The following is a 15,587-nucleotide window of genomic DNA, read 5'->3' as shown; positions in this document are numbered from 1 at the left end:
TGCACAAGTGGCTGCACAGTCCTAGCTGCCAGCTAGGGTTAAATGACAAAGTATTAGGCTCCATTTAGGGGACAGTAAAACTAAAGACTGAATATGTTTGTGTGCAGCAAGTCTTTAGCGACTCAGTGCTTTTGCTTTGCCACTAGCTCTAGGACAGAGGGTTTCTAATGTATTTGCTTTGGAAGCAGTTCCAAACACTTAGTGTTTCAAGGAGAAGTACAGCTGAACCTTGCTAATACCAGCATTTTAGGACTCTGTCACTATTTGGTGTAGTGCAGAAGAGTAACTACCAATACAAGTCACATTGTTCACATCTGTTCCCCCAAAAATTAGTATTTTGGTACTTAAAAAAAAAAAAGGCAAAGGAAACTATACTATACAAGTGAAGGCACCAAGCACAGAAACTCTGACACTGGTGATGACAGCAGGGGTAGGCAATGGTGTAGCAAGTTAGTGTCCAGTTTACAGAGCTGTCCCAATTATCAAGTCCTAGAGCAGTGGCAATCAGTTGTTGTAACCCAGTAGAACATAAGGAAGCCAACAGGTCAAATGCAATCTAATGAAGTTAGCGTGGTACAACCAGGCTTCAAGAGAGGTTGCATTAACATAGAGGCAGCGTTAATAGTCTCCAGTCCCTCTGCCTATAGGCTAAGCATACTGTGAAACCCTGTTTGGCTGCCTACAACCTAGTAATAGTTGTTTATTTATTATTGTTTATAAAACATAGTTTGTGTTGTTACATGTCAATTTCCTTTAAACTTACTTGAATTTTGAAGACATTCCTTTAGGAAGGGCAACATATCAAACCCAAACTCTGCATACTTCAGTACATAGTACAAGCAATATAGCAAGATACTTTCTGTTACTCACAACCCTTTTATTCTTTTCAAGAAACACCCCTTTTTCCTCCCTCGGTTTTCAAAGATCCCAAAACTACATACTCCTGGTGCTCCTATTAAACAGCCATGGAACTTCTGTCCACTAGATCAGCAGCTCTGGCAGCAGGAAGAGTCTATTCCACTTTGTGGGAGTTTTCCCAAAACCCTTCTGGCCTGCTGTGTTCAGAAAAGGCAGGCTCCAGCTTCACTGTAAATACTCCTCCAAAGACCTTTTGTAACTTTCTGAACCACTTAGTAAGGAAAAAAGTTTGTTTGTTTTACAGTGTTTTAAAACAAATACCAGGTGTTACTAACAGATTTAAATAAAGCCAGGTTTTAATCCCCAGCTGCAGCTCAGGGCTCACATTTACAAGAACAGCTAGCTGGAATAGCTGTACATACTGCAGATGCTGGCACAACATAAGTTTTTTTTTTTAAAAAAAGAATTGGATTGAGTAAAAGTTGTGAACAAAAGCATTTGATACGCATTTCTTGAAGTAAATTGACTGCAAAATCCAACAAGGATGTAACACAACAATGGAAGATTTCAGAACAAAGACTCAGGAAATTCAGTATTGTAGTCATCATTAAAGGCAAATCTTCAGTGAGGAGATATTAAGAGAACCAGCAGTATTCAGCTTCACAAATAGATGCAGGAGAGGGAATACATGATAGACATAATTAACAGTAGGAATGCTGTACGGAATGCTCTCTACCCTGACAGGTAGTGGAAAGCCACAAGTAAAAACAACAAACCTGAAATGGATTCAGCAAACAGAGATACGTTATTTCTCTACAATCTATGATTAGCCTTAAGTATTTATCATGAAAGACGATAGAGAGACTAAGAGAGTAGTAGAACCAGAAACAATTTGTTAGTAATGACCAACAAACCAATTCACGATCCTCTTAGACAGGGCCTCGGTTGTTTTTCAGAAGCACCCCGTTATCCCTGGCTGACCACTACTGCAAAACAGTATGATCTAGCAGAATAAAAAGCATTAGGTAAGGGCTCAAGAAGCCTGAGCTTCAACCTCCAAACTCCAAGCCTAAAAATGCATTTGCTTATCTATAATCAAGATGAGGCTCCCTGTTCCCCTAAAAACACTAGTAACTGTATTGCCTTTCTTGTAGGGAAGTTTTGAGGCTTATAGGTAGAGAGCAAGGTGATACCGGGGACTGTTGTACCTCCCTTTAAACTGAGCCAGCTGGGAGAACTTAGCTTTTACCCAGACACCTCATTTATAAGCTGCTGAAGCAACAGCAGAATACAAAATCTGTTCTGGTAAAGGTGAGATTTTCCTACTTCAGAGAGGTGTTCTTGGTTTTGTTATTAACTGCTGGAATCTCCAAAAATAAGCCACTAATTGGTCTATGGGAAACAGAACAAGAAGATAAGGCGTTAAAAAAAGGCCTTGTAAGATACATTACTAACTGCAATATATCTCAAAACAAGGACCAGACCTACAAAGGTAGAGATGGCCAAACAACAGAAACCACTGCTAACTGCAACAGAATAGAAGGTAGCAGTCAGCTGGCACGTTTGCAGCACAAGATAGTTTATTTCAAGAGCTTAGTACCAATTAGAGAGAAGCAGATACCAAGCACCTGCTGGTTAGTGAGATGACTAGAGATCCTGAAGCTGCCATTCAGTATGAGAGGACTAGACTAGGCTATCACTAGCTACAGGTCCCTCTCCTTTGGGCGCCCATTCCCCAGGTGGGCTGTTGGCTGTCTAAGGGGTAACTGGTGCAGCCACAGCAGTCCAACACAAGGCAAGCATGGCCACTGGGGAGGGAGGGCCGCTGTGCTCAACAGCAGCGCCAGAGCAAAGGAGAACAGGGCTTTTAATCCTAAACTACGGAAGGGCAGCCCCAGACCACAGCTGAACAGACAGGGGTTTAACATACCACTGCTGAGCTTTATTCAGGCTCAAGCAGCTTGTGATCTTTGACTCAAGCATAGTTAAAAATCAGCCAGTGAACTTAAAGCCATATTACAGTCTTCAGCTCCTCAGGAACACAAAGCTAGGGCACTGAAGCCAGTTTGAAGGCACAAAAGCAGATTAAGAAGCTACTTTTACATGGTCACTTTCTAGTCCTAGAGATAAGTTTATTAGAGGTAAAGTTATTCTAGGACAGTTTGTTCTACCACATTTAGTCCTCCCTGTAGCAGTGAGGCATGAAACTAAGTTAAAAATAAGTCACACACTACTCCAAAGGGTTTTGCTATTGTTAGAAACAGCATACCTAAAGCTATACAGATAACAGGACATTTCCCATCTCTATCGGCCAAGTCCTCTGTAATCACCTCAGTGTTGCCCTCAAGTTTCCCTTATGCGGAAGTTCATTTTATACATTGAAACTGAGCTTGAGTTTCAGGCAACTAAACGTTTCCAAGCTTCCATAGGCTAAAGCACATCAGCCTGTGCCAAAGGACGCTTCCTGGACATGTTTTAAGCGGAAAAGCAACAGCAGAGCCGTGCACCTTAACAGACTGAAATCACTCACTGATGTGGCAGCTGTCTTGGTCTTGAACAGTCTCAGCAAGAGAGACTCTTACTTGTCTTTTATAGTTAGTTGATTCAATTCCACTTTCACTATTGGTGAGCTTAAGGCTGGTTACAGGCTATAGCCTACGCCTCGCACTCCCCACTCCTGCAATGCGGAGGCTTCATTATGACAAGCCAGAACCAAGTGAAATTATGACTGACTTTACTTCTACCTTGAAGAGCAGTGGGGCATTGAGTACTGCTACAGACTGATCTCTAGCCATTAGAGCACAAAGCTACTACCTGGGACATGTGTCTCAGCATACTTTTACTTAAGTCACAGAGCATTCACTGAACAGCTACTGTGCACCCCTGTTAGAGCCTTAGGTTCACCCAAGATTGAATCTAGAGTTTGCCATCTCGACAACTAGCATGAAGTACAATTCACAGCTGGGCTTTGGTTCTGCAGGGCAGGTGTAGTGAAACACTGCTTGTTTCTATACAACCTCAGCTAAACTAGCAGTAAAATCATACTGAGTATTTGGTTACTGCTGTAAAGAGTCTAGATGCTGAGTTACCAACATTAGGCCTAAACACCACAAGTTAACCACACTCTTGTTAAGGAACACTGCTTTAGCTTGAACTAATATTTTTCTTTGGTTAAATCCTCTTCTGCAATCCTACGAAAGGGCAGAAGAGCTCTATGGAATCTTCTAATACTGTGGGAACTGACTTATAATAAGAAATTAGTACCCTCTCAGTCACCCCATAATAGGAACTAAGGAGGAAAGAAACTATCCAGCATAGGGGAAGCTGCCATTGTCACTTGAGTCTTACTCAAAAAGAAGCAGCTTTTAAAAGTTTCAGTTCTAGTTTCAGCTGGAGCACTCTGACCAAAGACATTGAGAACACTGCCACTGCTCAGCAAGGTGGACATCCATCTGTGTCCAGTCTAGTTCCTTGAATGCTATACAGCAACAACTCCAGAGCCACACAACTCATCCAAGAGACTTTTGCAGTCACATTTCTACTCCAAGTTTATTTGTAAAAGATACACTAGCATACCATGTTTACCATGGATGCTCTTCTCTTTAGGCATTTAAGAAGAGCCAAAAATAGTAGCATTGTGGCCACCAGAGAGAGAATACCAGCAGCAGTCATTGTAATACCAGCCCATACCTCCTTGCTCAAGGGAGTGCTCCCTACAAAGCAAGAAGAAAGGTAGTTAGAGAGACAGCTCTTCACTAAGGTTCAGCAACATACATTAGCACCACACTGTCTTAGTACCTTGGGTTGCAGACCATCTTTCTGGCACAAGGAGGACAGGACCCCACAAGCTCGCCACTGCAGAGTTCACACCTGGCACCCCGCTCTCTACAACAGTAGCGTAGTAAAGGTGAACCCCATAGTACAGTGGGATATCTTGGATCACTACAACCTAATATTTGTTTAGACATTACCTCGCTTGCTTCTAGATGGCCTAGGGCATCTTGTCATACACAGAGGGGAGTCTGGCTGGAAACGGTCACAAATCAGAACACTGCAATGGAAGTATACCTGGGACAGAGAATGAGAGGTCCATTCACTTTGAGACAATAACTGCTCCTACTTACTGCTCTAAATAGGAGTATGTCACCTACTAGGCCAGGGAGGGCTTTGTCACCAGAGACAAAGGCAAAAGTCTTCACTTCCAGCCTTTGGCGATAGTTAGCATAGCTGACACCATGCCCCACAGGATGAAACACAGTCCTGTAGCTGTCCAGTTTGTACTCACACCTGTCAATAGATAAGAAGGAAGTCTGAACAGCAGGGTGGAGAAGGTTTGGGGGTTGGTTTGGTTGCGGGGTTGTTTTTGGTTTTTTTTTTTTGCCTTTTTTAAAAAAAAAAAAAAACACAAAATAGACCAACAGCAGGCTAGAGTTCAAGGTGAACTCTAGAGAGAGGTGCTGCCATCCTCCTAGAAGTTCCAGCATACCCAGGCAGTACCTGGATGGCCACCTCAAATGAAGCCCTTGTATTATGGGGCTCTTTTCCTGAAGGAGGAGGAGGGAGAATTAGGGAATCCTCCCACCCGCTGCCAAAATTGCTTTCATTTCTGTGGCAGGGCACTCACCCATCAACAACAATATTCCACTGGGGAATTGAGCTTGGATCTTGTGAAGCTGTTGCCCAGCAGTCATCCAATACCAGATAGAGGTTGGGATCATTGCGGTTCAGGACCTGAACTTCCAGAAAGATGGGCTGCCGTAGGTACCTTACTATTGGGTACTGATCTTCACGGTACGGATGCCTATATGAGCCCTCTGCAAAAACCAAAGCCCCATTAGATGAATCAGTATACAAAGAGTCCTGAAGAAACTCTGGTCTAGAGCTCTTCAACAGCAGCCAGTCCACCAGCTGCAGTTTGCCCTAGAGTCACAGATTTAAGGCATCTGCCTCAAGTAGCATGGGTGGGAGGGAAGGAAGCACATCAGGTCACCAGCAGCCCATGCACAAGAACAGTTCACTCATACATTCTCTACCCTCCAAGCTCAGTTGCTTCCCTGAGCCCAGAGTCAGCTTTACCTGGGTAGCTTAGAAGAACTAAGGAGAGAGGACCTTGGTTCATTGAAGAAGCTAATGGAGGAAGGTTGTCCACCCTTATAGAGAGGGAGGCATCACCATTGCTGAAGGAGCACAGGACTGTTAGTCTGTAATAAGGAAGGAGCAGGTAAGTCTTATGAACATATATAGGTTATCCAGGACTAAGTAATACCCAAAGAGGTTTCGAGGTGCACCTGAGTTCACTGTCCCTTGAGATCCTGTGCAGTGGAAAGTCTGTCCATAATGCCCTCACCTCATTCTCATAAACAATCTTCTCCCCATCAAACTGCAGAGAAATAACAGCATTATGAGGACATTCCCAATGCATGAAACCCTCCCCATCAATCCTGGCTACACACTTACCCAATACCTGGTCCCACATCCATTCAGTGGGACATGAAACCAAACCCTGTCATTCAAAGAAGACTTAAAGGCTGGCTGGCATGCAGGATCTCTGAGCCTAAGTGCATCCAAGTCTATCGGTGGTGTAGTGCTGTCAGCAAGTATTTCAAAATCCATGTACCCATCTTGGGTGCATACAGCAGCTGTAACAGAAATTCACATAAGTTGTCATGCCAGTCATTGACAGCTCAGTCTGGCAAGAGCTGTTGTGTTTTATTCTGGCTAGAGATACAGTTTTGTGAAGGACTAGCTCAGGAACAAGCCGTGATAAACAATTATCATCTGAGCAGCACATGGGCTGAGTCCACGTCAGTCAGTCACTTACCTATTGGTGCATGCTGGTCACAGGGGCACTCTGGGTGCATCACCATTGCCACAGTCTCCCCATGGAAGTGAAAAGACAGTTTCAAAGAAGACACGTAGGACTGAAGTCCTGAGCAGCTCTCCCCACGTAGCTGGAAGGCAAGAGTTACTCTCCTGGTGTGTAACTACAAGAGCTTGTTTCAACACACATGTGTTAGAGTGTTTCACCTGCCCTGTGGTCATGGTGCTCTTCACCCATAGCTAGTTTGTTAATTTGCATTGCTCCAGGCATGCCAGATACCAGCCCACTCCAAGAGGAATATTTTCACCTCCCAGTGTTTTTGCCAAGAGACTTCATGAAACCCAAGTTACCTTTGGGTGATGCCTATCTATTATAAAGTCAGTTTACATTCATCCTAATCACAACTGCCCTCAGACAGCCACAGGGCACATGGCTGACTTGACAAGTGCTTAGCCAAGGTCAAAGCTACTGTGCTCTGGTTCTCACTAAGCACCAAGGAGCTGCGATCACACCAGCTCCTGTGACTTGAGGATCAGAACTCACCCTGGACTGCAGGACTCCCCTGCTAATATGCAGCTTGACCCCACTCTTTGTGTCCAGAGCAATTCCATTTTCCTGAAGCCGGTCCATGGGGATGGTCTTATTCTCTACACCCACAGTCATAAGGGTCCCTGGGAAGGCTGGGATGGCTACAGTCATGTGTGTTGCATTACAGATTGCTGGACCTGCAACAACACCTTTGTTAAATATAACACCAGTTTCCTCAAGGCAGAGGCAGACCAGGCTCTGACTTTCTCCATGCATTACCTGGTGCACAAAGCATTCTTGACTTCACAGTCAGTCTCTGTTCAGGAGGGCCATACGTGAGCTTGAGTGCCACAGTGTAGAGTGCCTCATCATTGTGCTGACAAAGATGACAGAGGTCTATTAGACAGTACTCAGCTCATGATACATTGTAAGACCAACCTGCAGGGCCATATACTATGTATAGTTCAGGACTGCTGCTATTCATGTTTGCAACAGCAATTTCTTCCATCTCAACACTCTTTCAAAAAGGATCTGCTCATGAGACTGCCAGTCAGACATTCACAGGACACACTGTAGGTGGGATCCCTCTTGCATAGATGCCTGTCAGCTGTGCTGCTGAGGTGCAGTCTGCTTCCCCATTTTATAGTGCTGGGCAGTTCACAGGTTTCCACAGGTCTATAGGAGGGAGTTACCTAGCCTCTGCTAAAGTAGCACCATCTCAGTGCCAATTCTTTGTTCACCTACCTCATAGGAAACAACTCCAGTAGCAGTAAAGGCCACTTGCAAGACCAGGTTGTGGCCGTCATCTATAAAGTTATAGCCTTGCTGCATGGCTTGCCCAAGGCTCATCTGATGTATTCTGGTTCCATCATCAATTGACAGAGTCCAGGCCATCGGAGTTGCTGGAACCTGCAAAGCAGGAGATCCTTCCTAAGGAAGGGAAGTCATAGCCTCTCAGAAACAGCAAGGCATTACAGTTCTTCACCCTGTAGGGCTGCCACCTTGCAGGTTTTACATTCAAGCTCCCTATATGGATAGTATAGAATTAAGCTTCCCAACAACATGCAGTTACCCCAGAAGAGGTAACTACTGCAGCTTGGAGACATCAAACTCGTTTTAGACCCAGAAGTCATGCATTCCCACACCCTCCCTTTGCAAGGCAGCAGGCACATACCATATGCTCATCATTGAAGCCCAGAAGGAGTCTTGGGAAAGTAACCTGGAACACAGCACAAAAGTTAGACCACAGGAACAGACCACAGTCACAACTCTACAGCTTTCTAAGAAGAAATCTCACAATAGTTTTTTCCAAAGCAGACAGCTGTTACCAACATCCCAGTTTCCCCCATAATAGGGCTAGAGCCAGACCATGTGCATCATTAATGACCACTTTCAAACTAGCTCTTCAAAGAGCTTGTGGTCATGCCAAGATGGACATGCAGACAACAGACCTCCCTGAAGCTGGCTTGACCTTTCCCTGTCTTCCTGCAGATCCTAGCCATGCAGTTCTAGGAGACAGCCATCCTGCCTTGAAAACCTCTAAGCAGGATCTATAGCATTCCCGTTCCCCTACTTACTGCCATGAAGTCTTTTGTACAGTTTGTTACACCAGCAAAGAAAGGAGTAATTATTTCATCTGCATGAACAGTATTGCAGTGAGTGCTGTAGGTTACATTCTTCTCCTCTCCCATCGTGTCATTTGCCATCAGCCTCAATCTTAGCAGATGCTGATCATGCTACAGAAAGAGACATTAATTAGAAAAAGGCAGCAGTAGTCAGTGCAGCATGAAGAAAACTAAAAGCCATTGAGATTAATCTCTAACTTCAGAGTTGTTTTAGTTTTTTGTACCAGTGCAAGGACAAAATGAGTTGTCATTTTAAACACTCTATGGAAAAGGATGAGTTCTCTAAGAAAGCATGGGATGCACAGGAGGGACACAAGGCTAGGTTGAAGAGCAGAAGGTACTAAGAGAACTGCAGAAGTCAAGAAGAAAGCCTTCAAGGACTTGCAGACTGTAGTGCCAGATAGTCAGCAGTTCAAGAAACAAGTTAGTATCAAAACCAAAAGTCTTGTGGCATTTCAAATGCCCAAAAGCAACAGATACCAGTAAAGCCTCTATTTTTGAGGCTAGTTTGGGTTGGTCTCCCACTTACTAGTCCACCCCAATAAATAGCACGCGTTGTTAATTTTTCTATCAATGTACATGTGTAAATGAAGTGCTGCTATGGAACTCTTGGACCTGATCCACTTCCCTACAAGATGTTATTTAAAGTACTCTCAATTCCTTTACAGAAAAGTACAATATTTATGGCTGTATCTGAGGGAGGTTAATCCACAGTAAACAGTCTGGTGGTTGGTTTGTTTTATTTTACTACTTCTGGTAGGAACTGCTCTTATAGAATAGTTTAAGCATTTCTAGTCTTGACGAAAATTAGAACTAGAAACACTATTAAACCCAGTCCTGACCAGAGGGGAAAAAAAAAAAAACAACCCCAAAACACCAACACTCCACCACAGTACCATCCCAGAACGGAGACCCCTTTACCTCCAGGCTAGTACAGTTCACAAACAGGACACTGAGCAACAACCTCTCATAATCCACAGTGTAGTTGCAGGACACCATCTCCTCACCACTCACATCTAGGGAGAAGATGGAAGATTAGCCCTGCAGGCAGGCAGCTGCTTTCAAGCTACAGTTGAAGAGGCCAGGGTAGTAGCAATACCTACCCACAACACACACATGCCAGGAGTAGTTGCCAAGCTCTCCAGAAAACTCAACTTCCATCCTGTCCCTATGACAGGTCACGCTCTCTGCGGAGTTAAAAAACAAAGTCAGCTCCACCATCACCCTCCTGGAGGCACACACCCCTGTGATCACTGCAGCTAGCCAGCCCTGCTCCAGAGACCCCTTCCACACCAACGCAGAGGGGAAGCAGCTCCAAGCAAACATAAAGTCCACACCACTCTCATTACCCAAGAGATCCTGATCCTCCAGGCCATCAGCACAAGGCACCAAGGGCAGCAAAAAGCCAAACAGGAGCAGCAACCTGCAAGAAGAACAGGACTAAATAAGAGAGCAGCAAGGAAAGGACACAGCTCCCCATGCCACCTCCAAGTCCACTCACCACATCTTTGAGGTGCACAAACACCACTGCTCCACAAAAAGTCCCATCTCCTCACTGCCACCACAAGCTTGCTCTCTGCCTGCCTGGGGAGGATTATATAGGACCTGATGCAGGCTCCACACAGGTGTAGCCTTTCTGCTGCCTGGGGGACCGAGAGCTTGCACCTGCTTCTCGTTGAGATGCCCTCTCCTTGCTGTGAATTGAATGGCTCACAGGAGACCTTAAGTTGTTACCAAGTCTTTGGCATGGGTTGTTGTTTTCTTCTATTTTTAAGGCATTTTTTTCTTGCTGTGCTAGTTTACTCCCTTTATTCCCTTGTCAGATGTTGCACAGAAAAATGCACATCTTTTGGCAGTCATTTTTTAAAAAGATTTCTGTGACACTTTGGTTTTCTAATAGTTTAAAATCCACTGGTAGATTTGTACATAACTGAGAATATTTTATTCCCATGTATGGGCAAATCTGCAATGCTGTACATAGTACTGAAGTGATATAGATCTAATTAGGAGGAAAACATAAGTGGCAGGTTAAGGAAGAGAAGTCCTAGATCAGATCTTCAGACTGGAAGTGCTCTGGAGGCTTTGGTCGGACTGACATTGCTCAAAGCTGTGGGAAAGAGGCATGGGAAGAAAAAATCTCTGATTTGTGTTATCTTTCAGCTTCGCCAATGCTTTTGAATTGAGACAGACTTGTAAAAGACCCAAAGACTCATATTTTTAAAAGTAATTGAATTCTTGAGATGTGAGAAAGCAAAAAGATAGATCATAGGAAGAAAGGAAATTTAATATTATGGAATAGTAATTTAGGAATGGGATGTTAAATTGGGCTTCAGGAAATAATAAATTTTATATTAATGTACCATGCATTCATGTAAAATATATTCATTTTTATTTCTTTTTACAGTTATAGACCTGTGCCTAGAGCAGATTTTAGAGCTTCCCAGCCCAAGTGACAGCAGCCTTATTTCCCTTAAAGATTTAGAGTTGTGAGAAAGAGCTTGTCTGTCAATTGCTGGTAGGTACCAAATCGCCGGGAACTCGGATGGGACAACTGCATGGGTGGAGCATGTGATTGCCATCAGCGCGCTGTGTAGCAAAGTAGTATGATCCATACAGGCAGAGCAGATGACGAGTGTAATTTAAAAATGGGCATTCTTGAGAAACATCTCTTCAACTCATCCTTGTGAGAACACGGCAAATGCAGAGTTAAAGCTATTATGGAAGTGGGGATACCAAGTGTGCACGACGCCACTCATAGCAATAAGCAGGCATTAACTCGGATCCATAACCACACCAGAGTAAATAGCAGCTGATGTTAGTAGCATAAAAAGCAATTGCACTTTTGCTTTTGCCATGAATAGGATTAGCATGCGGACAACCTTTGTCAAGAAATTAACTTCCCGGAGACTCCTGAATTCACAAACATACGTCATGTACCTTTTTTTCTCTCTCTCTCTTTTTTTTATAATCAGGTTAATTGTTTTCAAAAGCAATGATTATACAGAAAACTAACGAAACAAACTCTGAAGCCATACACAAGTTTATCGTATTATGTATCTATTATTATTTACCTTGGTTTTAACTAACAGTTTGTCCCAGCCACAGAGAAAGCACAGCCATTTCTCCTTTCAAAAAATTCAGTTGCACCTGTCTGAGTTGTTGAGCCTGTAACAATAACTATGGCCTGAGTTACAGGTAAACAGCTAATTCATGCCCTGAAACACAAAACTATCTCCATGGCTTTTTTTTTTTTTTTTCTGCTGCAAAAAGCCTGCAAGGTCTCCTCTTCCAGTCCTCCGCTTTTCCCTTTTACTTGTTTGATTTTCCACCTTCTGGGAAAAATGGCACTGCCCCAGAGAAGCGCTGAGCATCCCTGAGTACTGGGGCATTACACACCATACAATAGATAACGTCACTGCTTCTAGCCCTTGTGGGGGGTTGACCCTGGCTGGACGCCAGGTGCCCACCAAAGCCGCTCCATCACTGCCCTCCTTGGCTGGACAGGGGAGAGAAAATACAATGAAAGGCTCATGGGTCAAAATAAGGACAGGGAGAGATCACTCAGCAATTACCGTCATGGGCAAAACAGATTCAACTTAGGGAAAATTAATTTAATTTATTACCAATGCAATCAGAGTAGGGAAATGAGAAATAAAAGTTAAATCTAAAAACACTTTTCCCCTACCCCTCCCTTATTCCCGGGCTCAACTTCACTCCCAGTTTTCTACCTCCCTGCCCCGAGCAGTGCAGGGGGACAGGGAATGGGGGTTGCAGTCAGTTCATCACACGCTGTCTCTGCCGTTTCTTCCTCCTCAGGTGGACAAGTCCTCACGCTCTTTCCCTGCTCCAGCCTGGGGTCCCTCCCACCAGAGACAGTCCTCCACAAACTGCTCCAGTGTGGGTCCCTTCCATGGGGTGCAGTCCTTCAGGAACAGACTGCTCCAGCGTGGGTCCCTCTTCACAGTCACAGGTCCTGCCAGGAGCCTGCTCCAGCATGGGCTTTCCATAGGGTCACAGCCTCCTTTGGGCATCCACCTGCCCTGGCATGGGGTCCTCTGCGGGCTGCAGAAGGGTATCTGCTCCACCATGGACCTCCATGGGCTGCAGGGCTACAGCCTGCCTCACCATGGTCTTCACCACGAGCTGTAGGGGCATCTCTGCTCCAGCACCTGGACCGTCTCTTCCCCTGCCTTCTCCTCTGGCCTTGGTGTCTGCAGGATTGTTTCTCCCATATATTCTCACCCTGCTCTTCTGACTGCTGCCACCCGGTTGCTTTTTTTCCCTTGTTAACTATGTTATCCCAGAGGTGCTACCACCATAACTGATGGGCTTGGCATTGGCCAGTGGCGGGTCTGTCTTGGAGCTGGCTGGCATTGGCTCTATCAGGCATGAGCGAAGCTTCTAGCAGCTTCTCACAGAAGCCACCCCTGTAGCACCCCCACTACCAAAACCATGACACACAAAGCTAATACAGCCCTACAAAAGTCCCCCGGTCTGCTTTTACATGCCCGGCATGGCCAGGCGTCGAGGTGTGCATGTGAGGAGAGACAGGGCTTTGGTACAGTTGGCTTTATTGCCTTTCAATCTTAAGTACCTTCCCCTATTGATTAGGTCCTCGCTCTTGAAATGATGTGTGCAGGCAGACTGTGAGGGCTGGCCATGGACCCCTGATTTGAGCATGGTTACACCTGAACAAAGATCATATCAGAATGGGTCTTGGGCAGCACCGGCGTGGGTCACACTCAACCTCACTGTGGGAACTCGCTGCTGAAGGGGACATCGAGCAATAGTGTCCTTGGACACAGCAGTTTTGCATGTCTAAGTAGTGAAGAAATAAGCTTTTATTGTTGTTTAAATGTTGTCATCATCTCTGAATTGTGTAGCCACAATTACTCCATGTGACTAATTTCATTCTTCTCTAAGCCCATTAGTTCCAAGGATCTCATTACACAAGCAGAGACTTACTTGCCTCCCCTGTATGGCCTTTACCATCCCACGTCTGGTGCTTATAAAAATTGCAATGAGGAAATGTTGTGCTGGATAATGCCTCATGCAAAACAGATGGCACAACAACATCGCTGTTCGGACCAGGCACTGAGTTATCTAGAACAACACAACTAATGGTGCTGTAGTCTTTTAATCTAAATTGTTTGTATAACTGGTAATATTTTAGTTAAGATAGTTCTTAAAAAAATAGAGCCATAATCAGAAACATAGCAAAATCCAGTAACAAATCAAAACTGCTAGTTAAATAATTAATTAGCTTACAACACCACGTACCATCACAACAGAGTTTCTCCTGAGCCTGGTAAGACATTTCAATTGGAAGTGGAATGGTTTTGAAGTTCTTTTCAAACCCAAAAAGAAAAGCTTCATTCTAACTACTCAGGGAGTTTAAAAAGTTCACAATTTTGAGCTTTAGTCTCAAAAGAAAAATCTCCATTCAGGCTGAGAAATTTAGCTCAGTTCATGTTGAATCATTTATCGCATTTTAAGTTGGGCTTTTTGGATGGGACAAAGATGAACAAATACCAGGAGTTTAGAAACAGATGGAGATTTTGTTTGGTCTTTTCTTTTTTCTTTCTTTTTTGTGATGCCCGCTTTTGTGATATAACACTAAAGCTTGCAAAGTCCCAGAGCTTCTCTCCAATTGACGTAGGTTTTGCTTTACCTCTAATTAAGTCTTGGAATAATAGTTTCCCACTTAGCATCATACAGAGTAACTTTCTTTTAAAATCAATATTTTCAGATGCTGGATGATAAAAATCACTCTGAGATCAACACTTTGTGTGCTGAATTACAGAATTAATTAGCAGAAAAGCAAATGAGTGTACTTCTGTGGCAGAAATCCATAATCTTGAAAAATGGAAAGGTCTCTTTTGCCATCAACTCACTTTCATGGGTGTAGCTAACAATGCAAATGTCAATGTACAAGAAAAAAGCTGTCTCCTCTCTTCTACCAGGCACTGGTGGTATATGCAGTATGTGTCTTAGTGTTCTTGAGAGTAAAAAAGCTTACGCTTCCTTACAGTAAAGGAAATAAAATTCAATGGCATCAAGAAACAGCTAATCTAATAGATACATAAAAAAGTATATGTGTATTACCTGTCTTATGCAGCAGGTAGTTTCTTCTAGTAGCTGTAAATTTAACTCGGTGCTGAGCCCGGTTAAATAGAAAACGGAATAAAGGACTGCATTTCCTATTAGATAAGTATTAATTGCAAGGAACTTGAAAAAGGTCTGAGGGTAAAAACCAGGGATGGAAGTGGCCTCGGTGAAGCACAGCCTTCCTCACTGCCCTGAGATGGCAGGATAGCACCAGGGATGGCTGTGTCTGTAGATGACATGAAGGAAATCTGGGGCTTTAGTTTACTCCTACCTAGACTTGTTTATTCAAAATTCAAACCTGTCACAGGATCTGACCGACTCTCCTTGTTCTCATGGAGGAAAACATTGGTACAAGTTTGTTCCTGAAGAGATCTTCAATCCCCGTCTGAGAAAATAATTAAGAGAGAAAGCCCATTTGGAGAGGTCTCCGGTGTATTACATGGGTAGCATTATGGGAAGTAAATGAGGTGGCACTCCATTCAGTAATTGCAACAGCTCTGGACAATGAGTTGGTTTGCAATTGCTACTGCTTCTGTAACATGGGCATAATAAGCAACAAAACCTCACTGCTAATTGCTGAGGGCAGATTCTCTAAGACACACATTAATTCAGTTAGTCATAGAAAACAGCTTGACAAAGTAACATTT

General features: G+C 44.0%; 1 protein-coding gene across 1 annotated transcript; it reads right to left on the bottom strand.

Moving 5' to 3' along the window:
- Window positions 1-4,384: 4,384 nt before the first annotated feature.
- ZP2 (zona pellucida glycoprotein 2) lies at window positions 4,385-10,397 on the bottom strand. The gene is made up of 18 exons (XM_074598727.1): window positions 10,334-10,397; window positions 10,182-10,255; window positions 9,936-10,019; window positions 9,754-9,848; window positions 8,785-8,943; window positions 8,382-8,426; window positions 7,952-8,116; window positions 7,487-7,583; window positions 7,223-7,404; window positions 6,680-6,809; window positions 6,316-6,497; window positions 6,147-6,238; window positions 5,935-6,059; window positions 5,483-5,672; window positions 5,010-5,145; window positions 4,830-4,926; window positions 4,657-4,743; window positions 4,385-4,571 (listed from the first exon to the last, which is right to left on the bottom strand). Exons 1-18 carry the CDS (start codon window positions 10,378-10,380, stop codon window positions 4,426-4,428), a joined length of 2,133 nt encoding a protein of 710 aa, XP_074454828.1. The 5' UTR covers window positions 10,381-10,397; the 3' UTR covers window positions 4,385-4,425.
- Window positions 10,398-15,587: the final 5,190 nt, after the last annotated feature.

Source organism: Larus michahellis, chromosome 8 (assembly GCF_964199755.1).
Source record: "Larus michahellis chromosome 8, bLarMic1.1, whole genome shotgun sequence".
In the NCBI taxonomy this organism is placed as follows: domain Eukaryota; kingdom Metazoa; phylum Chordata; class Aves; order Charadriiformes; family Laridae; genus Larus; species Larus michahellis.
The sequence above is the reverse complement of the archived record's forward strand: the minus strand, read 5'-3'. Positions and strand labels throughout refer to the sequence as shown.

Excerpts from the sequence above, each read along its gene's own strand:
- ZP2 (XM_074598727.1), bottom strand. The coding sequence starts at position 10,380 with ATGGGACTTTTTGTGGAGCAGTGGTGTTTGTGCACCTCAAAGATGTG. Across the intron at positions 10,256-10,333 it reads TTGTGCACCTCAAAGATGTG|GTTGCTGCTCCTGTTTGGCT; the intron begins GTGAGTGGACTT and ends TTCTTCTTGCAG. Across the intron at positions 9,849-9,935 it reads CTGGCATGTGTGTGTTGTGG|ATGTGAGTGGTGAGGAGATG; the intron begins GTAGGTATTGCT and ends TCTTCTCCCTAG.